Source organism: Puntigrus tetrazona, chromosome 23, assembly GCF_018831695.1.
Source record: "Puntigrus tetrazona isolate hp1 chromosome 23, ASM1883169v1, whole genome shotgun sequence".
In the NCBI taxonomy this organism is placed as follows: Eukaryota; Metazoa; Chordata; class Actinopteri; order Cypriniformes; family Cyprinidae; genus Puntigrus; species Puntigrus tetrazona.
The window spans coordinates 9,227,247-9,251,950 of NC_056721.1; the positions used below are offsets into that span (position 1 = coordinate 9,227,247).

Here is a 24,704-nt window from a genome sequence, read left to right on the forward strand (position 1 = left end):
GCTGGAAGCTATAAGTCACAAGTAGAAATGCTGCAGCAATATAAAATTTGTGAAGAAATTGTCTCAATTTACAGCAATTTACCTTTAGGTTCTTAAGGACTATACTTTTTATGATCTCTGAAAGGTTATTTGACACTAAAGATAGGAGCTATAACTTTTTGTAAATCGTACACTAATAATAATATGAAAATTCAGTTCTGTTTTAAAATGCATTTTAATCTCACACATAATAATTCCTGATGTGCTATACCTGAGACTGGCTATTAGTGCCTCCATTTCCTCCACCTCCTCCCCCTCCGGTCCCTGCTGTTCCTCCGCTGCTCTGCTGCTGCTGACCGGCCATCTCAGCCATCCTGCGCTCCATCTGTTCCAGCCGCTCCAGGATGGACATTCTGAACTGGTTATCTGCAGAGGAACATCAATATCAGTTTAACCACATCAGTTCACAAAACTTGGGTTCCAACTTTAGTTTAACACTCAAATTAGTACAATTACATGTAAAAAGTTGCTGTAAATTACAATTTATCTCACTTAGGTCTGAAATAAATTCTTCTTTGGTTTAGCTCACATCCCCAAGCAAAATTCTATATTGGATGTTTAATTAAACTCATTACCCTTATGGTATCCAATCAAGACTCAGAGTCTGATGTTATCAATCACCATTTCCGTAATTGCAACCATTATTATAAATTAATGGATTCACTAATGAGGCACATCAACACATTTAGCTCCAGAAACACAGTGGTGAATATACACATACAGTGAATTATCTTGCATTTTTATTTCAGAATTAGATTTTTACATTTCCCATAAGTGCAAAACACACTACCAAGAGTAGTGAAAGCCCATTGTTATATTGCAAGAGTGCCAATGCTGTATGGTTGCTATGGTGTTCTGAATGGTTGCTAGTTTGCCGAAAGGGTTAAAAGCTTACAACGTTATTTGTGTAACCCAAATCCAGAAAGAGACAGAAATATCAAGCTGGCTCCCTGATTGGACTTTTGACAGTAAAACATATAGTGAAGAAATGGGAACAGCACAGGTGAGCTATAGCACCAGCAATCACAACTGTATGTGCCTCAAACTGATAAGCCTGTTTCTGTGGCAACCTGCCGCACGGTAACCAAGCGACAGGGGCATTGCTGGGCTGCGGTTTGCTCCAGTGTCAGTTTATTGATGAATGGAAAGACACATTGGAAAGACACAGAGATGGCAAAAGTGAAATCTAGAAATCTGTATTGCCTGTGCCTTATACTAAAAAAGCATTATATTTAAAATTATTTGTTTTATACTAAGTATAATTCAAATCTATTACCATATTTACTGATATATTACTCGTGACTATAAATAGTATACTTTTTCTGAAACTAAAAGACCCAATCTTCCCTGCAATAAATCAATGATCTGAAGAAGTCTAATCCACAATATTAGTCAACTGCATTATGTACATATGCAGTTTCACAAGGCATACAGATACTTGAATGTGTTTGGACACAGATCAGAGAAGACATCATTGGAAGCAACTAGAGAGCATTTATTTTTTCCTTCACTCGCAGCAGTAGTTATTGCTTTGGTGTTTGAGGAGTAGTGGTCAGTTTTGGCAATCTGAAGAGCAGGTTGTCCAGCAGAGCACGTGCTGCTGTCAATTCAGCTGTAGTAAGCCCTGAGAATGTCAATGACAGTCCGATCATCACATGCCAGGGTGTTATTTGCATGTTCACAGATCAAACTTAAACAGACTGCAGGTTGGACACAAAAATAGTAGATTTCGAGGTACATGTATGTGCCAACACAGGGGTCAGTAAAGACTATTTTATACTATAATATACATTTTTCCTCTATGTTTGAAAACTTGGTATTGCAGTTCCTTGCGGAAATATATCCCATGAGAGGGGGTGGGTTGTGCTCCGGTGTTGCTCAAGCGCGGAAGAATCTAATGTATTGAGGTAAATGTGTAGCTGCCAGTCACCGCGGTGGGAATTCTGTACTTAGCAATCACAGATTCTAAACTACGTCTTGAAATATATGACCCAAATAAGAATTTTCACTGGATATTGTCATCTGAACAAGTAAGTAATAGGTCTGCCACACTGAGGGAAAAAGCATTACAATAAATTGTACTACCAATGGTGATTAAATCAAATGATCGAATTAGCTCATATTACATCTAACCCTGCAAATGATTACTGTTGTGCTTTATTCTCAAACATTAATGTTAACAACATCAGTATTGCGTGACTATGAGTATAGCGTGCATTAGCATGTAGGTTTACATTTCTGGCAGTCTATTTTCTAATTGTAACATCAGTCGAATTTCAAATTAAGAAACTCTTTTAACCCCCCATTTTTTTATTAAAATACAAATATAAATGGAATATAATTTAATTTGTTTCATGTAATCCTTTCTATAATTCTTTGACATTTAATTATTGCAGAATAAGGCCATAGCTTGTACTTGCTGGGACAGCTTCTTTATGTTTACAGACGTGACATAATGATGCAGTGCCATGCTTAATATTCCCATATTATAAAACATAATTACAAACTAACCGTTGTAAAGCGGGCTAAAATAAGGCGATAGTTTTGAACACCGGATGGTTATGTACTTGCTCAAATATTGATGTCGCATAATTTTTAACAAAAAAAAAAATTACAGACTGCAGCTTTAATTTTAAGTTTAATATGTGTTTTCAAGTCAGTTCACACCAAGAACGACATCCACACCAGAGGACAATATCGTCAGTTTATTCTAAATGCATGCTTGTCTGCCTCTTTAAATATTTGAACTTGGTATGAATTCAATTGTGTCAATGAGTGTCAATGTTTGCATCGTTCATCAGCTGGAAAAAATCATCCTGAAAGTGATACCAATGATATTGTTTCTCTGGTCCTTCATTGTAACAGCTGTGGTATGAACCATTCTTTAATATTGAGAACTATCTTTAGAACTATAGCTTTATTGTTATCTTTATATTTAAAGTATACAATAATTCCACTTTAGCGCAATCAAATATATGTCAGTATATCTTTAGTTGGATTTCAGTCCTACTTCCTATTTTGCATTAAAAAACGTACAGTCAGGACGTTTTAAAGAAAGTGTGGGAAACCCACCTTTTTAAATGAATCATGCAACACGATTAACTAAGATTTTCTACGATTTACTAAAATATTTGTTTAATCCAGAATGTCACAAAGCAGGCAAGTATTGTATGGTTCGGAGGTCATGCACATAAATTCACCGTTTGACAACTCAGTAAAAGTCTGGCTGCCTAAAGGACACCAGTCACTAACAGCAACTGGTCACAGAGATTTATATTGAACATTAAACTCAAGCAAAATGTGGTCTAGAGTCAACAACCCTGAGTCCATTCAAGTGTTCTGCATACGTTTTAGCACGTTACTACACAGTTTCCAGTTTCCCCAAGTTATTTTCCAAAGTTTAGTACTTGGGTTTAAGGATTTGTTCAAATGTCTTAAACCAGCCTCAAAGCCCTAACAGCTACCATTAATAAACCTTGGTGGGTGAAGACTTTTAATATTATTTTAAATGATGACTTATTGCATTAGTGGGTTTCAGTCTGCCAGCACAACATTTAAACTATCCGGACACCATGCCAGAGAGAGAGAGACAGAAGGAAAGCAAGCTACCTAGAGACTAAAGCTGCCAAGAGAGCGGCTGTGTGGCAGCACCAGTTAGCAGCAGCATTGACATGTCTTTGTTCAGACACAGTGCTGCAGTCTGCTGCAGTGCAGATGATGTCATCTCCACCTGCTGCCGAGAGTGTGCTCAAAATGCCACACACGTACACTGCAGAGGGAGAGGGGGTTAGGGGGAGGGGCCACATTGCAGAGGGGCGGAGAAAAGGAAGGGACCACCAGTCAGAGCTGAAGCAACACGGTGACACACGCAGCACCTTCCCATTTCTGCACGAACTACAAATGTGGTAGCCTATTTGTACAGATATTGAATGACTTGAACTGAAACTTCTTTACGATGTCTTTCGTTTTTTAAACGGAATAATCTGTTATCCTTTTTCCTTTTCTGGGGCTGATCTATTAACACAAACTACTCTCCTTAATAATGGCCATAAAGTATAAATTGGTTGAATTCGGGCTACACGATAATCATTAAACTGTTAAATTGCAGACGCTTACGCTTAATCAAGACCGCACTTAAAATGTGATTAATTGTGCAGCCCTAGGAAGATTATTAAAAACTCGATTGTGTTTAAAAATTTACTTGAGGAACGGGACAAAAGATAAATTAGGAAACTAAACTACACAGAACTGCACTCAAACCAAAGTGCGGCTATAAAGTGTTTAAATCACTTGCATTCTGCCAGATTTAATGAAGGGAATTTTTCTTTTTACACAACAGGTAAGAACAGTATGTTGCTTTAAAAAGCCTATATTTCTAAACATATTATACATATATTGTTTATGTTTTCTGCCGGATTCAGCATGTGCCAGCTGGACAACATAATCCAAAAACTCTACTTTCAGCATCATGTCTCAGATACTTTTATGGGTGCTGCTCACAGTATGTGTGAAACAGGCCTAAGTCAATGTCACCATGTCTGTCTCTTCAAAGACTGTCTTCTTTTGTGAGCTGTCCTAAATGCTTCCAACATTGCCTTAATGCAACCTTCATGCACCTCAACTTTCTCTCTTCCTCTTTTCATCCCTGCTCTCAGAATGACTCACTTTGCACTGAGTCACATTCACGGACGTCAGGCATACATTGTATATGTGAGCTGCGAGATCCTGCGAAGTAATGGCTGAGAAAGAGAGAGAGAGCTGATAGACAGCTCAATGAGACGAGAACTTCATTAAGGGTCTATTCACTATTTATTCCTGTGGGAGACTTGATGAGTCAGGAGCTGAAGACTCAGAGTGTGTGTTTATTTTCAGCTCAGGAACTGCTTCTATATCTTTGAGGATTTTGTTCTATAGTGTCACAAATACACAAACAAACACCTGAAATTATCACAAAGATATAAATGCTCGGCCTTTCAACAAAATAGGTTAGCGAGGGCTCATTTTGTCTACTTCACTCTTTCTTGCATCTTATATGCTGAGTGTGTAGTTGTGGGAGCAAACACCTGGAACTGCACTCATTTGTTGCAATAAACCGCTGCAATAATGTACTGCATTAATATATAATTCTATGCAAGAGGATATAAGTGCTATGTGGGTGTATCTGTTAACATCTTTCTGATAACAGTGTCCACTTAAATGAGATTATACACATTCATTCCTTTTTATATGGGAATGATTGCATACTGCACAAACATACTGCATAAGAAAAAAAAAATATATATATATATATATATATATATATATATATATATATATATATATATATACACACACACACACACACACAGTAGTCAGCATTCGAACTGATCAAAAAAAGTTTATTAAAATTGTCCTACTATGTATATATATATTTCAAATAGTAGTGAGGAACAATTTTGTCATACAATTCCAATTTCAATCCAATTCATCAAGTGGCATCCAGCTGAAGAATGTGTTAAAAATGATAAACATTAGGACAAAGCTGAGTGCATTGCAGTGTGGGATACAGTACTCCAGGCGGTGTGTTTTATTTTGTACTCATTTTGGCAAATGTATGCAGTACATAATCTGAGTTTTCAAAGCATACACAAATTGTATACTGCAGTCTTATAGAGCAGTATGGTAGCATGCTGCTATTCTTAACTATTCATCCATCACAAAATCCCATGCATGGCCATCAGGTGGTGGATAATACCCCAGCTCTCCAGAATGATGGTGTTCTGGAGAACCCCCTTCCTGAGTTAAGCTCCGCTGTTTGACGTAGGCTGGTATTTAGCGGAGGAGAGGGGAGTGACACTGGCAGAGGCTCTTCCAGCTGAGACCACCATCTGCATTCACCCTCTCATCTCAAGAACAGACGACATGAATATCATTCACTTCATGAGGATGAACTATGAACTAGGGTAATGCATCTTCTACAATACTCTGTCACATTACACATTACCAGCCCATAATGCAAGTGCTGACAATGTTAAAAAGAGTACTAATAGAATATAATGGAATAATAGTATTATAATAGTATTCAGAATGAAAAAAGCCTCTCTTTTTATATATTTTATTAGAAAGACAAAACTACAAAATATCTACTTAGACGAAAGCAACAGGTGAGGATCACTAATGATTAATTTTATTACTTTAAAAGATGTGAAGATATATATTCATATTAACACATCACACTCACACATCACAGATTTTTTTTTTCATCCTGTGCCCAGATTTTTATATTAAAAGATTATGACATGGCATGAGGTTAAAAAATTTAAATGATCATATATTAAGTCAAAACTATGAGATAGAAGTCTTTTAAAGAAGATCTTTTTATTACCTTTTTAAATTAAGACACAAGTCATAGTTATGGCAAAAAGTAATTCATTTTTCTCTCATAATTTTCAGTTTTAAAGATTTTCCATTTCCATAATTTTGCTCATGAATTAGGCAAAAAAAATGCAATTATGCTAAATAATAATTTTGACTTTTGTAATAATTTAAACTTTTTATTTAATAAATGTGACTATTATCAGAGGATTATCACTTAAAATGTAATCATCCCAATTTGTAAAAAGGATTTCTACAATATTCATAATTTTGCAAATGGCCTGGAGTGATTATAGATTTCTTTTTCATACTCAGGATTCAATATAACAACAAAGCATAAATCTTGCAGCTGCATTTGCAGTGCAAATGTTTAAACGTCCATTCCTTATTTAACACATTTCTCAACGGAGAAGTTTAAATATACAAGATTTCAAATACTGAAACAACCCTACAATCAAGACTGAGAAGAGTCTATTTAAAGATTGAACATATCAGCCTTGGAGGTCAAGGTGTCAGCACTGATTGTGGTAAGTTAAACCGAAAACCCTTCCCTCTGCACTGCACAGTACGTACTAGATATTTTTGCCACAAGGACACACTCATATTTTCTCATGCCGTAGTAAGAAGTATTCATAAGGAAAGGTAATATGCGTATCCATAATGAGTAGTTGATAAACAACACCAATAAAGCTATATTTTAATAAACACAGCTAGAAACATGAGTGGATTTCTATATTTCTGTCCATGTCTGCTGCTGGAATATTACCACAGGCAGCAGCACTATTTCTAACCACTGAGGCCTCTGCAAGTGTTCTGTCCCATAACAGGAATGCTTACACAGAAAAAGTCTCTTTCAGTCTAGACTTCAAAAGTGCCATGAGCGAGGACTGGCTGTTAGTGCTGCAGAGATCTATGCTATCACTGCATGCACGCGAAACAAAACTCCTCTCTTCCCAGGTGTTAGAGCAGGAATGTGTTTAAAACACAGATTATGAGATCTGAACCTTCAGCTCCAACTGACCTGCTGTTTAAGAAAGCTCAAACACTAGGAGGAAATGGCATCAGCCAACTGTTACATACAGGTTACATGTCCATTAAGTATACTGCTGATTAAATGGGTTAACATGTGCGTGACCCTTCTGGAAACACTCCAGTCCTTAAGGAAACGGATAAAGGGATGAAGCCTTTCCATGACTGACTCATGACATGGCAATGTGCTAATCACACACTGTACTACTGTCTATCACAGAGCAAACTGGGAACAAAGTTTGTTTGAGTAAGCAAACAACAAAAATAATATTGCTTAATATATTAAGTATTATGTTGCTATTTAAGAACAAAAACAGACAAAGTTACAGCCTTCGAATGAAAGTTCACTCATAGACAGTCACTTATTCCTCCACTCAATCACTCACTCAAAAACACACGTTTTGTTAACTTTAAACCATTACTTGTAGCTTAAATATTCTATCCATAATATTGCTTTCTGCAGTGAAATATCCGAATGAAGAGAGAAATATTGTTTATAAACTGTCCAAATTAACAATAGTTTAAGGTTGATATACATGCGTTCATCTAATGATATCAATCAACATATGGAACCTTCTTATAAAGTAATAATATTTTTATTGTCCAATGCATATTATACACGTATGCAAACAGAACAAAATTCTTTTGCATATACTTTATTCTCCTTTCACCAGCTTCCAAAATCGCAGCATGGTTTTGAACGCTGTCTCTTTCTGGTTGAATGGAGCCCTCCAATTTAATATCCATACAAACCAGCAGCAAATCAAAATAAATCTGAAGCAGGCATCTCCATGAGCTAACTGCTTTACCCATCCTCCAAGACATGCCCTGGTTATATCTCCTACTTCATGTGGCACTGTGTGACACGTTTATTCATGCACTAACAAAATTCTTTATCATGCTTGGCAATAGTTCCAGACTAATACATCATTATACTTAATCTGGCTCTATTGTGAATCATCTTTCATTCAAACTTTTATATGTACCAGTCCACAAAAATCTCACAAAAGACTCATTCATAGTGTTATTAATGACCTTACTGTTCATGTGAGTCAGCTACATTTTGCTCAGCTCTCCCTGTCATCATTCAAACAAAGCATACAAAACAACCAAGCAACAATGCTGACTACAGTGTACAATGTCAAATATATTTCAGTGATAAAACTAACAGTGGAAATGCTTTCATCAGCATATCTTCCCTTCCATCATTTACTCATAGCGTGTTTCACTTTAACTGGCTTATCACTCTTTTAAAAAAGACAAAAGCCTTAACTCAAACTCAAGCCTTAACAAATCTAATTTTCAATCAATTTCAGTGTTCCTCTAACAGTCTAAGGGCCACTGTGCCAATCTTTCTAACTGCTCTCTGATTTAACACTAATTAACAATTGTGCCCTTGAGGCACATTGTGTTCGAAAGAAGCCACTAAAGCAGAATGTACTCTGCTCTGGTCTGGGGTATTAAAATATGATCTGGATGCCTGCAATAAACTGGCTGAATCAACAGCGGGAAAATGCATCTGCAAGGAATTTCGAAAACTTCTTCGAATTAATCTTAAAAACAACTTAAAGACGCGTATTTGGAGTGACTACAAGAAATAAACTGGGCACACTAAATGAAACATGAAGCAACGTACATCACTGTATGAATCAACATGTCTCTCAGATCTAATGAAGTAAACTGAGCAGGATCTGGCAGAGTGCAATTAAGAAAATGTTAAGAAAGTCTGGCACTGCACAAGAAGCTTGCTAATCTTAATGGGTATTCACTGCATAATGATGGCTGCAGAAACACTGTACAGAAATTACTGCTTTCCTTAACAAGATGACTGCCATGAATTTCTACCTTTCTATCAAATATCCTGACCAGAGGTCCTTTGAAATTCAGGTTAAGTGTTCTGACATTTCCTGCACTACACTAAATGAGGTACAACTTAATAAAAGTTTCCAATATGACAAAATGAATGAAAGCCGAACACATACATAAAATGAATTAACTTTTTTTTTTTTTAAAGCGTATAAATTGTAAAAAACTGACAATAATTTAATCAATATTCACAAGCACTTTAAATTTAACATTTGCTATGGCAAAAATGACAGCCCTTTTTTGACCTCCTGGATGGAACGTGGTAGGGAATATTAATTCTGAGGTAATAAAACCATGGAAATTGCAGAGCGGTTGAGTTCATTAACCCTATTACACCATGTTGCCTCAGGATAACAAAGCAATTTTCTAAACTGTGCAAGCACTTATGGTAAAAGGGTGACTGATTTTTCACCCATCAAAAATATTCAGTTTGTTAGTCAGTAAACTGGATATAACCCACATGTGCATTGATATAATGCATTATTACAGTAGATACTTTTTAGTATTTATTAACAATTAACTTACCCAGATTGACTTATCTAGAAAACAACCATTGGATTCTGTCATGCAGCACTTTAAAGTCTATTACACTAACATAGAACAGTAGCAATAAATGAAAAATGAAAACTAAAAACCTCAAGAGAGCATACAGGAATGTGAACCCTTTGAATTGTAAGGTAACACTGTATGAAAAAAATGCGGAGGAAACTTTAACGATGGTTTCATAAAGCGGCACATCAGTATCAACAGGTTGTCGAGTACGATATTGTTGGAGTCTAATGATCGCTAAACTCTATGTTCCCGCCACAAACCGTAGCCATTACCACTATACAGTTCGGTCGTCTAACTTGTGTCGTATTTTTGGATGTTTTACGGGCTCGCTTGCGCGTGCCTGATGCGTCGCTGTCCTCGGTGCTGAAAACAAGAGCGCGGATCACAGGACTGCTGTGTGTGTTACACACACTCCGGTCACGACTACAGCTAACAGACCCACTAAATGACAAGGCTGCCGCACAAATGAGCCGTTTTCCCCACTTTTGTCATGTGATGCTTTGCTGCAACAAAGTATCACACAAGCGGATTTCTGTCATTCCCTGTGCAAAATTAGCGAATTGAGAGTAAGACACATTCAGCTTAGAAAACCTTGTATTATTATTATTACTGTGTAAGAATAATACACTTAAAAAAGCCTCAAAGTCGGAGCAATCGGGTGCTCTGTTCAAGTCCGCTGGTCCAGCGTTTATTCGCTTGCGCCTAGTACTTCATGCATGTTCAGGATCAGAGTCTTGTGTCTATTTTGGAAGTTGACACATTTAGTTCAGGAAACTACGAAAAGCAGCGCTTCAGTTGAGACTGAATTCAGTCAGAACTGGTAAACTTGAGCCTCAACGGACTTATTTTTAGAAACGTATTCTAGCATTTAAAGGAAAAGTATGAAAAACGCGCAGAGCATAACATTTCTCTAGCTGAAGTAAAGCACTATTCACTTTGTCTTCTACAGATGGAAATGATAAGGGTTAAAAGTGGGCTAAGCACATGTAGTAACTTTAGAGACAAGACCACACACACACACACAGACACTAGGTTCATTTAAACACATCTAACCTTCTATTTCACTGTCCATCGAGAGTCGCCCTGCAAAGCAAACGGTCCCTTGTCTTTAGGAAAAGCAGATGTCATTCATCGGCATCCTGACCACAATGTCCCAAATGGCCGTGTCTCACACACGCAGTTTGCCCCTACGTTTACTAACACTGGGTAAAAGAAATATCCTTTTTATACTGTGGGAACCATATAAAAGGTCTCATCAACAATAGAAACAAGTGTAGAAGCGACGTGCAAGAGCAGAGAGAAATGTAAAGCCCGCTCACTTACTCTCGTACTCTCCCCCCGCCCCTCTTTACTCCAGCACTACGGCCGGTGTTGCCAAGTCTGCATATGATAAACCACTTCGGCCTTGTTTTTTTTTTATAAAGTCTTTACAATATGAACATGTTTTGATTGCGTTTTTGGGCTGCCGCGCGTTTTGGGATCCATTAAATATATTTCAGTAGTTTAAAAAATAAATAAATAAACAAATAGATAAAAGCAAATGAGTTGCAAATAAATATTTTGAAAATAAATCTCGCTTAATCTATGTTTTATCTAGTGTGAAATGTTTATGATTTAAACACAACGCCTCTCTATCTCTATGAAATATAAAAAAATACACGAGCGGAAACAAAACAAAAAGCAACCTCTTATTTGGTTACATTTGAATTCGCTTAATTTTACAGCGAGATTTGGCAACATTGACAACTGCTCCCCCTGCGTGCGCGTGCGTGAATCTCAGTGCGAGGAGACGCTGTGCACGTGCCGCAGGTAAATAGACGCCCTAGTTTTTCCACGATCCATGAAGACAAAGCAAAAAAAAAAAAACAAAAACAAAACACAGAAATTATTAATGGGAAAGATAGCATCTGACACTGTCTTTCCAATTACTATTCCACCTTTTCCTCAATGTTTCAAACCAGATTAGCACATCTCCCCATGAACATTTACCGTTGTCCGCGTTACAGCAAATTAATTTGGGAATCATTAGCTGCATGCAACCAGACAAATAATTAGTGAAAGACTGTTTATTTTTTAATATTTATAAATTACAGACATCGTGAGAAACCAATGTTAATGTTCTGGTTCGTCTCGGTAATGGGCAAAGAGCTGCACCGACTGAACACGTAATAACTAGACAGTTATTTAGATGCACACTTAAATCGGTGGACACTATGAATTGGTACGAGGACAATATATATTGGTCATGGTTACAGTGCACAACGACTCCAGCCTGTGGCTTCGTACCTGCAATGCTGCAGAGAGAAGCAAAGCCCCGCCCCCATTCTGCATTATGACAAATCAAGGCAGGCAGCTGTGTGCCATTAGAGCATCAGAGCACACAGCTGAAAAGAAACGATAAATGTAATGTCAAACAGCAGACGCTGAGGTTTGTCTCGAAATCGTTTTATTTGACAGTAGCGCTCGATTTAGAAACCAGGCTGTGGTTTAATGGCCAGGAGTGAGAGTCAGTGCAGAGGCAAGCATATAAACCCCAAAATCCAGTAACTGGATTGAGTATGATTATAGATATGGCCCTCTTCTGAGAAACAACAGTCTCATCTGCCACATCCCAACTGCGCTGCCTATAGCCTGTGCACAATATCTTTTTATATACTGCTAGGGATATTCATAACATGCAAAACAAACACAATACTTCCTTATTATTGTTTTCCTAATAGAATATTCTTACTGTATGTATTGAGTCCACTGATATTCTATCCAGCTTCACCTGTTAAGTGCGTGCAAATTCACTTCCGAATATCACACTCGGTCGAACCACCCATTATTTCATGAGTCAGAGCAGAAGTCGGGAATAACTTACAAAATAGCTTTGTGATTTCCTCGCATACTTCAGCACCCTCATTTCCAGGCAGCACTGTGTTTCATTCCATGCTTTAAGTAAAACCAGCTCATGATTCAATCTAATTCAGTTAAGCTTATTCTTATCCACTAATCCACTAAACCTACCTTTTGCTACTTCAGTTTATAAAACACTGAGCTAAATGAAAATGCATTAAAAGCAGTTCTTGAGAACGCCATAAATGCTGAACAACCGCAACAATGTGGCATACTGTAGATTCACAGATTCAATGCATTTTGCATGTGTGTGTGTGTACTGTATATATTATCAATAAGCCACAATGTTTTTCAGTTTGCTAACTCATCAAAATGACTTATCTCAGCTTTATTATTCAGTTATACGAGATTCAACTAGACGTATTTTTAACAAATGAGTTGAAATGGCTTGTGCATCTAATTAGATTATACTTAAAAAATATAAGGCAGCAGGTAAAATGAATTATAGAAGTGTATATAATTCAGTTGATGCCTTAAAATTGTTATATATATATATATATATATATATATATATATATATATATATATATATGTGTGTGTATGCATTTATGTATATGTGATTGTGTTTTATACACAGTTGTATAAAGTCTAGATTCACGAGTGCATGGCTGCCTGTGCTGTCTGTGAATGGACTGGTTTTTGTGCTGAATGGAAACAGGGTTCTGAGAGGGGCCTTGGTCCTCTGTTGCTCCCTTTCTCTGCCTTCAGGGCTGTCTGCATTGCAGCTGTCCCTTTCCACAGGCTCCTCCACCATGCCCTACTTTACCCTGTCAATGCACACTGCAGTAACAACACTCACCCCCCCACCACCTCCACAGACAAACAGCACCACACACAGGCACTGGCACTCTCTTCACTCAGACTCATAGGAGACAGAGCACTTAGCCTGTCCTTATAACACGCGCGCACACACCTCCTAGATTAAATACACACAGAAATCAGCCGTTTAATATGTGTAGTGATATCAGTGTACGCGCGTGTGTCCCTCTTACTGTAATGAGTGATTATTTCTACTGGTTTGGCTTAGGCTTCTGCTCTCCAAACATCAGGCTTGTCAAACACATGCTGTATCTGAACGTTGGCTGCCACTCCTCGCTGCCCAGCCATTCATCGGGATTGTTTGTCTTGGCTAAACCTCCTATCACCTGATCGGAGCAAGCAGATTAGAGCTTCGGACGTCAAATTGGCAGTCGTGTCACTTTGCCCATATGCTCCAATATTTTCATAAGCTCTTTGACGCCACAGCCTCAGTTTGAGGCAGCCTAGGATGCGCTGAAGCATGTGTGTGGGATTGTATTTGGTTTGCCAGGCTTAAAAGAGTGCAAATCCCCCACAGCGATGGTATGATTAGACTTAAACCCTTGCATTTAAGTTAACACTAACAGACTGGGACAGCTAAAGGACGCTTTCTAAAGTTCACCGATGTGTTCCTAAAGCAAGTTGAAACAGTACAGTAGAATTGTTTAATGTTGGATCTTGGTCACATGTCTTGGTCTCCATCTTCTCACAAACAGTTTCTAAAATGGTTCACTTGGTAAAACCATTTTGAATTTGTTATCATTGGCTCATGCATCAGCCAATGCTTTTGAACACTTTAAGTTAACATGAAGGTATAATGAATGGACAAGAATCTATGTTATTTTAGTATTATTTATATACAGTATTTATTAATATTTTATATTAGATTTTTATTATATTCTTAATATATTATATTCTTATTCTTATAGTTCTTGTTTTTTTTATTTACTTTTTGAGTTAATTTGTTATGTGCTTTAGTAGTTTTTATTTTTGTAAGTTTGTACATTTGTTTATTTCAGTTTTAGTTTTAAGAATTTTATATAACATTTTTTACTTTAGTCCTTGATGCTTACAGTACTCTGGACAAAAATGCATATTATTTATTTATTATTTACTATGTCCTAAATAAGTTATTTCACATAACAGATGTTTCCACAAAATAATAACCAGATTTATAAAAATTACCTTGTTTACCTAGATGATCCACAAGATATGATATTTTATTTTAAAATTAAAAACATTTAGGGAATTCTGATATTTAAACTTATATACAGGACTGTGTTTTATTTCGCTAGTTTTTTAATTTATTATTTATATTTATAAACTTTAGATTTATTTTATTTAATGACTTGTATTAGTCTTAGTTAACAGCACTGAAAACAATTAACAATGGACAATTGTATACTTTTAAACTACATAAAAGTTAATGATACCTAGCTCATTACCTAATTTAACAAAATTTAACAAGCTTATTGCAAGGTTAATGTTGATAAAATTTTATAGAATACAATTACAAATTTTTGTGCAAAGAAAAAAAAACACTCCAAAACCTCTGTATAAACACAAAGTCAAGATACAAAGCCAGATGTGAAGGAGCAATCAGTTCATCTTATGTCACGAAAAGCTCATCAAAGTCATCAGTGTACTATTTCCAGACTGCCCTTCTCCTTGACCCTAAAGTATTAACCACTTATATAAATTACTGCCTCCATCTCTCCTTTGTACCTGCCATGTCTCAGATTAAAGCACAAAGGGCAAAAAAGGAAAAAAAAGGATCAAAAGCTTCTCCTGTTGTTCTTAAAGCCCTTTAACTGAAATTCTACCTGATTACAATGTGGTCTGCACTCCCTTTAGCTTTGAATAACACACTTTACCTTTGCTTGTTGACCTCAAATACATATTCAGCACTGAGTTTCGATTGCTCAGATTTCAAACATGCCCTCTATCTCCATCTAGAGGTCAACTGCAAAGCAAACCTTGCATATGGACATTTTAAACGACATCTTACCCTTCCTCAATCCAAATTTGTTATTACACACTCTCTCTGCCTATCTCTGGCTTCATGACATACTCTTTTTCTCGATCAGATGTGCTTTTAATTTGTTAATACCGAATGTGGGATAATTAGAAAAGCCTTGGGCCAAGGCACCATTATATAATCACCTACTTCAAGTAGCTCAATAATCAGAGGTCACGTGATACGCTCCATATTTAGTAAAGTGATTCTCACAAATGCAGAAAAAGACAGAAATGAAGACCTACCGTCAAGTGACAGCCAGTCATGTTGGGATGAAGGTAGGGAGGGCAGTGCACGGGCTTTATACTCAAACACAACCGAGTTAGAGATGATTTGATTACTGACAGCCACCTGCAGAGTCACCAAGCCTGTGTCATGGGCTGCAGACACACAGAATCCCGTAATTAGAGAAGATCAGAGGAAATCACACTGACACCCATGAGAGTTCATGCAGTTCTTCGTTTCATCAGGGGTGATGTCTGAAGGCTTACAGAAATTCATTTAAATCTGTTTAATTTTTATTTGAAATATAAAACACACTATTCCTTTTAGAATCACATTGGAAAAATATGTGCCTCTTAAAGGATTAATTAATCAGTCACTTCTGAATATATAAATGTCAAATTACCGGGACAGTAGCAACGTAAAACTCCGGGCTGGATGAGGGAGGCAGGGACAGAGATCTGATCAAACAAGCAGGTGTAGCTGCTGCTGTCTTCTTGCCATGGCCCAGTGATTAAGACCTTCACACCACCCTGAAACATGGAGGGAAAATCCTCACATAACACATGTATACTCAAAAATCATCCCTCTGCTGGACAAGTATCATCATCATCATCTTTATCACATCATTATTCTTAATATATTTTGGTATAAAGGCAGCGTTTGAAAGGACAATAAAACACATGATATGATGCCATCTTGTGGGAGATAACAAGACTTCAACATCAATTGCATTTTAAATGTGTTTCCAAGGGTATTCTGCCATCTTGTGGTGCAATAATGCAACAGGACTGGAGATGATTGAATGTCAAACATGAAATACACACACTAAAGGGTTTCTCCACCACAAAAAGAAAATTTTGGGATTAATTACTAATGTCATTCCAAATCTGTAAAAGCTTTGTTGGAATGACAAGAGGGTTAATTTGATTAATGACTAAATTTTCATTTTGGGGTGGAGTATCCACCCTAATATTAATATTATTAGTATAGTGTGATTTAAAAATAGTATTTTTAAAATGAAATTATTTAAAATAATTTTAAATAAGTAATTATTTAATAATAATTAATAGTAATAGTAGTAGCCTATTATCCAATCGTATCATCTTTGAGTATGTAATTGTACTCAGTATATAGCGTTTCATTCAAATAGACATACCTCTGGGTAGGACCACTCTGGAGAGTAGTCTGTGACCATGAAAAGTCGCCCAGTGGCCTGCAACATTCCCAGAGTGCCTTGGGCCACTGCTGCTGACACTACTTCAGCGACGTGCATGTAGGCCAGCGAGCCTGCCTCTCCTGAACCTCCGCCAGCACCTGCACCAGCACCTCCACCTAAAGACTGGGGGCTACAGCATGACTGGAGGCAAAGCTCCGAGGGGTTATATCCAGTTGCCCTGTTGGTGCCATCCTCTTGACCTTGCTGTTGGTTCCCACCTGAGGAGGCCGTTCCATCCGACCCATGCGGGGCCACCAACTGGTGGGTGTATAACGTCCCTGTAGCCCCTACCGCTGTGGCTCCGCTGTCAACTGAGATGAAGTCACTGATGAGGTCAGAAAACTGGTTTCCAAAAGAGATATCGAAATGATCCAAGCTGATTTCCATGCCCGTGCCTCCTCCACTATTAGCTCCGCCCCCGCTAAGCCCATGGTGGGTGTTGTATAGCCCCTGAACCAAATTAGCTCCCTGAAGCAGCGGCTGGAGTTGCTGTTGTGAACCGTTGTTGGGCCCACTTGTGGTATTTCCATTCCTCAAAGCCACGGCCTCAGCTCCGGCTCCGTTCTCAGAGCTCTGCTGCATGAAGTGATCTGCTCCTCCACTCTCTCCGCTTCCTCCTCCGCAGGCTTGTAGATGATCCCCAGACTTTAGTAAACCATCTGTCCCATTCTCAGTTGCCCCAGACTGACTGGACCCAACACTTCGGTTTTGATCCATGCTGACTACTTCCTCATGCTCTGGACCAAGGCCTGGGAAACCTCCTTGGTACTGAAGGAGTTGTAGTGAGCCCTGTCCTTGGCCCTCAGTGGGTGAGCCTCCATTGCAGTTGGGTCTATGTTGGCCTTGGTGGGTGTGATGGTGGTGAAGATGACCGTTACTACCAGGTGATTCTGTCTTTACAACCTGCAGACCCATGTAGGCCCCATCAGTGGTATTATGCTCCAGAAGGTGGCCCTTCTGGCTGGAGCTCTGCCGGCCTTGCTGGTTCTGGGCTGTTTGTGGTGCTTCTTGAAGAAAAAAGCTTGGAGATCGGTTCTGGTGAGCTAAGTTGTTCATTGCCTGGCTGTAACTTACTGCTGTGGCACCGGCAGAGTAGTCCTGTTTTGCATCGATGGCACTGAAATCCATCTGCTCCAGGGTGGTGCTTGGACTCAGGCCCCCTCCAGAGGGAAGCAGAGAGGCAGCAGGGGTCAAGGTGAGTGAGTTCTGGGAGCCTGAGCCGCTGGAAACGCTACAGCTTACAACTGGCCCCACTTGGTAGTTCCCTTCTTTGGCCAGCTGTTGCTCGAAGGAGGTGTCCTCAGTCTTGATGTTCTTCACCAGTGCAGAACTGAAGCCGTAGTTTGAATCCGATATAGGTGGTGAGCGCTGCAAACCATTGGTGCTAGCTGTTGAGGAGGATGAGGCACTGGATGTGCCATTTTCCTGCTTTAATCCACTTCCCCCATATGTCTGGCCCTGCTTCGGGTTGTTTAGGAAGCAGTCGGGGTCGAAGTTCATGGTGGTTTCTGGGATTTTGATGCTGCTGGAGTCTAGGCTGTTGGAGAGGACAAGCTCCTCAGAGACGCCGGAGGCAGAGAGCATAGACAGCCCATCTGCTCCGGGACCACCTGTATCTGCACTCGCGCTTCCTGGAAAGGCAAACTTGTGGCTGTCAGAGGTGACTCCTAAGACCAGGCTGTGAGAGGTAGCGTCGGGGCCCATAATATGGGTGTTATGGCCTCCAGTGGGCGACATGCTATAGACGGGATCCCCGGTAACCTCAGACATAAAAACACTCTGGGATAGGCTGCTCATAACAGAGGCAACATGGCCCATGCCTGTGACCGCTGGGCTGTCAGCCATGTCAGGGTCAGAATTCAGCCCGCTGCTGATGGACACAGGGGAATTCTGGGTTGTGTCTGGCACTTCCACTTGATTGGTAGAGGAGACCTCAGTGCTGTTCTGGTGAAGCAGCACAGGTTTATGAACCTTGCCATTGCGTTTTTCACGTACGCTTCCTCCTCCTGCTCCTCCACTGTTTTTGCTGCTGTGGCTGTGTTCTGTCTTGCCCTCAGACACATCATTATTCTGAAGCTCAGAGTGGGTGCTGCTGTAACCACCCGAACGGGGGTCCACTTTGGGAGAGATAATGCGGTGTTTGGCGCTGTTACACTTATGATGCACACTGCTCCCAGCACCTGCGGATGAAAACAGAAAACAGCTAATCATTCTCCAAACTGACAATTATTACTACAATTTTTATTAATAATAAAAACAACATATTATTATCATTATTCAACAGTATTATTCATACTATTTTATTAGACTAATGAATATCTCTGACCCCTTAATTGCATTACATTATTACAATTGCTATTATCTTCATATATATTTTTTATTATCAATATTATTAGTATTGCATACTAAACACAAATGTGCCTATTACATTCAGAATAATTCATGTTCCTGACTCCTTAATGACATTCCACTTAAAATAGGAACATTATTCCATTATTATTAGTAATGTCAATATTTACTTTTTCTCTAATTAACTTTATTATTCACAACCCTATCTAAATTAACACAGTCTCTCTTATACCCCCTCTTCCCTATTATTTATTCAATTAAAGAAACGTTAGATAATACAAAGCACATGATAATAGCTACATTACTGTTTTCTATATGACACCACTATAAGAGTCTCTGTTTGCTTTGCACATCAGAAGAGCGTTTCAAAGAATGAGCCACATAATGTCTTTGAAATGGAATAAAATGCTTTGATGCTGATGCTTTGAATGAACATTGAGATTAATTTACATCTTTATAGAGACCATCAATCATCAATATTAATCGTTTCACAAGATGCCAACACATAGCTTTCCCGTTTTGTTAATAAATGGCTGATGTGTCGCATTAGTCATTTTACTGCATACTTGGCAATTGAATTTTATATGAACATACAGCAAATGGCAATCCATCTACCCCACAATCATTTGTTTTAAACACGCAATTCAATTTGCTTCAGAGTAACGGCACCCTATAGGAGCAACACCATGGGATTGTAAAGTGCTGTGCTGGATATTTGTGATGAAGTATAAGGTGAAAATTCATTTGTTGTATGCTAGAGTAAAAAAGACTGACTGATGCACAGATACACAGGAACATTACGCCCCCCAGTGGTGTCATTGCAACAGACAGCTCAATAAATCAGCACATCTGTGAAATGTTCAGCCTGGACGCTACTCTAATTAGGCTTTCAGCCTGCTCTACACTCACCTCATCTTTTACAGTTCTTGCAGACATATTTAAAGCGCTAGTCGCTTCCTCCATCTTTGCCTGTCTCTTTCTGACGGCCTCTCTCTCCCACACCCCAGCCCTCCTTTCTGTCCCTTACCCAGAGTGCCAGTGCAGAGGCAGTTGTGAGTCCGGGGAGGAGGCTTGGTCTGGTGGCTGTCCAGTATCTGCTGCACCAGCTGCTCCACAGAGAAGCCAGAGCTGCTGTTCCCATTGCTGCAAGTCCACTTGATGCCATGAACTGCCGAGGGAGAGAGGAGACACAGTCGTCAGCCCACCAGCCGAGCCGTCCAGCCCTCCCCCACCCCGCCTGTGCACTACATCCCTGACCTTACCTCAGAGCCAGAATCCACATCAAAACCACTTTGCCCAGAAAAAGAGTACTATGAGAAAAAGAGTAATTCTTTTTGTTCTACTTTCTGACCTCAGACATGAACACGGAAAGTTCACAAATGGATTTGGACCTGTTAAAGGTGAATTTTCAGCTGACATGGGAGGAAAAAACACTGAGCAAAAGTCTTCCCCATCTCACTTCAGCTGAAGAAAACCCCCCAACCCTTTGAAAAGGTGCTTTTTGCAGTTTGCGCCCTCTGTTGCCATCACCGTTTCCAAGCTCAGCCTCTCTCCTCGGAGAAAAAGAACAATAACAACAACTGGAACGGTAAAATGGCAAAAGGAAAAAGAAATGCAACAAAGGAAATGTGCTGGTCTCTGGAGAGGAACGGTATTTAGAATATCAAACAGCATCGAGATACCTTAATACGGCTTGTGCACGCTTTGCTACTTCAGTGAGCGTAACAAGCTGAGGTGAGATTGCATGTGAAAGCGCGGAGAGGAAAAGTGAGGCGAACGGAGAAACAGACACAGAGACAAAAATAGATAAAAGAGACAAAAGCGTTTGGCTTGAACTCGCAAACAGTGCTGCGTCACCAGCCAGAGCAGGCACAACAGTTGTCACATACACAGCAGGTTTCTCTGCTCTGCTGAGCTCTGCCATTCCGCGCTTGGCCAGAGAATCGCAGCGGCGTTCCATAAGCCATTACACCAGCATGACCATGCTCGAACAGACAAATCAATCTCACAGCGTGAGCCTGAACCAGAGTCGCAGCACAAGGCAGGTCATGTAATGAAAGGCCAAGCTGGTTTGGTGGATATGCCGTGACATCGGCGGGAGGCGTTGGCTGCGAGGATCTGAAGAAGAATCCTCTGATTTAGACTTGCAGGGATTCTCACACACTTCAGTCCAAAGTGGCCTGCCATTACTAATGCAGTTCTTCAGACTATCGCTCCTTTGCTCAAACAGCCCATCTGGCAATGTTCCTTGTGTCTGCTCCACCACACACAGATGCAGAGTCTGAGATATTCTGAATGTTGTTGAGGAATGAAATTCATATATTCTTATTGCAGTGGTGTTTAAACTGGGGAGCACATATCCACGGGTGAAACAAAGAGTGTCCTCGCCGGCACTCAAAAAAATAGATGGTCAGTTGAAATGGAATTTCATGTTGTTTCAGCTTTCCTGTTATTTGTCTAAAAGTTGTCTAAAATTTTATTTTTTATTTAAATATTAAGGGTATTTTTTTCTAGGGAAATTGTAATGAATAAATATTTAGGTAAAATATTACTATGAATGTTAATTAAAAAAAATATACCACTTCAAAATAATTTATACATCTTTCTGAATTCTAATAGTGTAGCTTTCAAAATGTATTTTAATGTAACCTTTTGGCGAAATGTACGCAAAAGCAATTTAAGCACATAAAAACATTTGAATAAAATATCTGTAATAATAATAAAACTGATTTATCACACCACACAGGGACAGAAAATAAGATTATTAAAATATGTTTGTAATTGAAAATATAAAATATAATAAAAAAGGCAGACAAATTTAATAAATGGTATATTAAATTACAAAAGAAACTTCTTTAACTTTTAAACAATATTTGTTTAATATTACATTTATTCTTAATTATATTTATGTTTACAGTTACATTCGCGTATATATTATTTACTACATGGCTTTGGAAGACTTTGAAACTTCTGGATTAAATGCTGCTGACAAATCAAATCAAACATTCTCTCCGCCAGCCACATCCATATCCACAAGCTCAAAGCACCTCATAACCACACCCATCAACTTGTATTTTTAATCGCAGCCTATCTCCAGGAAACATAAATCACATCAGATGTCTTGCACCCTGCTGTGTGTGTGTGTGTGTGTGTGTGTGTTTATAACCACTGTCTGATCATCTGCTCATGCAGCAGTGAGGGGGCTTCAGGCATGGCTGGTCCCTGGTCTCTTAAATTACATCAGCGGAGAGGAATGAATCAGGCCGGCGCTTTCTTCTCTCCAGCTGTAGTGTGACTAAGCAACCGTTGCCTTCTATGACCTGCCATCTGACCTCTGCTGCACACGCCTACTTCAGCATGAAACCATGTTTGCAATCTATTTTACTAGAGTAAGAGCATGTATTTCGCAGTGATAATAGATATTCAGCAACTACAAATCTGGAGCCTTGATCCTACCTGACAGGAATTCATTACATTGTGAAAAGTATTCTTTGTATGACAGAGGTTGAACTAAATAAATAATTATTGGTGAAAAAGGGAATTATTTACCTTTAAGTACAATCATGAGATATTGTCAGAAAAAAAGTTAAGGATTTTATTAAATGCTTATTATAATGCAATAAGGTACACTTCTAGATAACACGAGACCTCAAAGCTTTGATGATGAATTAAAATACCTCTCAAAAGCTTTGTAAAAACTTCAAAATCAGCCTGCATAACAGAGCTTGAAGGCAAAAATAACTAATCTATATTTCACACTACAATGATGAAACGCTCATTTCGTGCAAAGCAGGTGATGACGCAACCTCATCACAGATTCATTTCTACGATATCTGATGCAAAGGCATTAAAAATGTTTAAAGCAGAGAAACAGAAACTTCTCCGCAACCTATCAACAGTTACAGAAGTCTTTCTCTGAGGACTGTCAGTCGAGGAATGCACCGCTCCTAATGCATTCAATCCCAACTGCACACCTCGTCCCGTTAATGAATGCAAGCTGTTTGCGTATGATATGGGTCACTCAAGGGAACACATTGGGTTTGTAGAGCTGATGTATAATGCATTCATGAATTATGCATAGCTAATACGGTTTACAATGAGTGTCTGACTATCAACAGGCTGCACGTCTGCAGCGCTACCACTAGGTGGTACTGTTGCTCTTCACACGAGCTCACATCACGGCTGGTTGTTTGAAGATTATGAGGGTCAATCTTGTGGCCCTATTAGCCTAGTCTCAGTGCTCCGGGCCTGACCAGTGGAAGACGTCTCGCACCTTTGCCATTGTCCACACCATTTGCAACGTTAATGACTTGCATGCATTACGGCAAATGGTTTTTGAGGTAGATCAGGCCTGGAGTGTAATGAACACATTAGTTTACTGCACGTGTCTTAAAGTCAATGTGAAAGGGATCTCTTAAGTGATTGCTGCGAGAGCTCTTAAGGGGATTGTAACACGTGGCAGCGATTACAATGTCAGCTGAGCTCGTCTGTATTCTCCTCGCCGACATCCTGTGTCTAAAAGTGCTGATGCGAGGGATCCGACTTCATATATTCATTACCTTGACAGCCCTGTCCTAGTTCAAATGATCAATGCCAGGCATCACATACAGAGACGTGTCCTCATAAGACTTGGGTAAACATGATTATATGCAGGCTGTCGTCCCTTTTTTTTTTTTTTTTTTTTTTTTTTTTTACAACATCCTCATTAGACAGGTTTTCTCTGGTCAGTTCTGTGACCTAGACCTGTCGTAGACGAAAACATAAACACAGTGTAAGCATAAAGCATGGGCAAAGCGGTGCTGGACGTGTGAAGGGATTTCTGGCGAGTCAGACGCTCTTCCGCCCACTCACTGGCATCAATCAATACATCACTGCTCTCCTCCACTGACTGACTGGAAACCAACATGCTTTATCACTCTGGACAGTGAGACGCAGACAGGAGGCTCCACTGACCCTGGGACACCCGGGCGCCTCGGAGTGGGTGAGGTAATAATCATGGCAAGGCTTCTGCTATGAACAGCAGGTAACACTGACCTGAAGTAGTCTGAGCTGGGGGATACTAACTTCTCGTGAAACACTGCATAACTAAAAGAGCACCAGGATTGCATTAATAATACAGAAACGACAGAAGACAATGTCAAGTATCGTTAGGCTAGTTTACATTGCTCTAACTAGCATCAGCGGCTGTTGGAACATCGTTGCAATCCTGTTGGTGTTTTTTGGACCAGTTTGAACTACAGTGGAGACTGATTTCTCACAAAGGCCTTTTCTAGATTGCGAAACATTGACAGTATCTTTTTGTTTTTTTAAAACAGAGTTAGAAATTTGCTACATCTAATATTATTTTGTAAAATGTAACAA

General features: G+C 39.1%; 1 protein-coding gene across 9 annotated transcripts in view; it reads right to left on the reverse strand.

Annotated features, from left to right (window-relative positions):
• camta1a (calmodulin binding transcription activator 1a) overlaps positions 1-24,704 on the reverse strand; it is a 300,932-nt gene that overhangs the window by 11,462 nt on the left and 264,766 nt on the right. For 8 of the 9 annotated variants that reach the window (XM_043225259.1, XM_043225258.1, XM_043225257.1 and 5 more), the window contains 5 exons: positions 20,371-20,511; positions 16,935-19,174; positions 16,182-16,308; positions 15,799-15,933; positions 251-405 (listed from right to left, as the gene is read on the reverse strand). In XM_043225259.1, coding sequence (XP_043081194.1) covers positions 251-405; positions 15,799-15,933; positions 16,182-16,308; positions 16,935-19,174; positions 20,371-20,511 — 2,798 coding nt within the window. The remainder of the gene's footprint in view (positions 1-250; positions 406-15,798; positions 15,934-16,181; positions 16,309-16,934; positions 19,175-20,370; positions 20,512-24,704) is intronic. The other variant, XM_043225261.1, reaches the window with a different exon arrangement.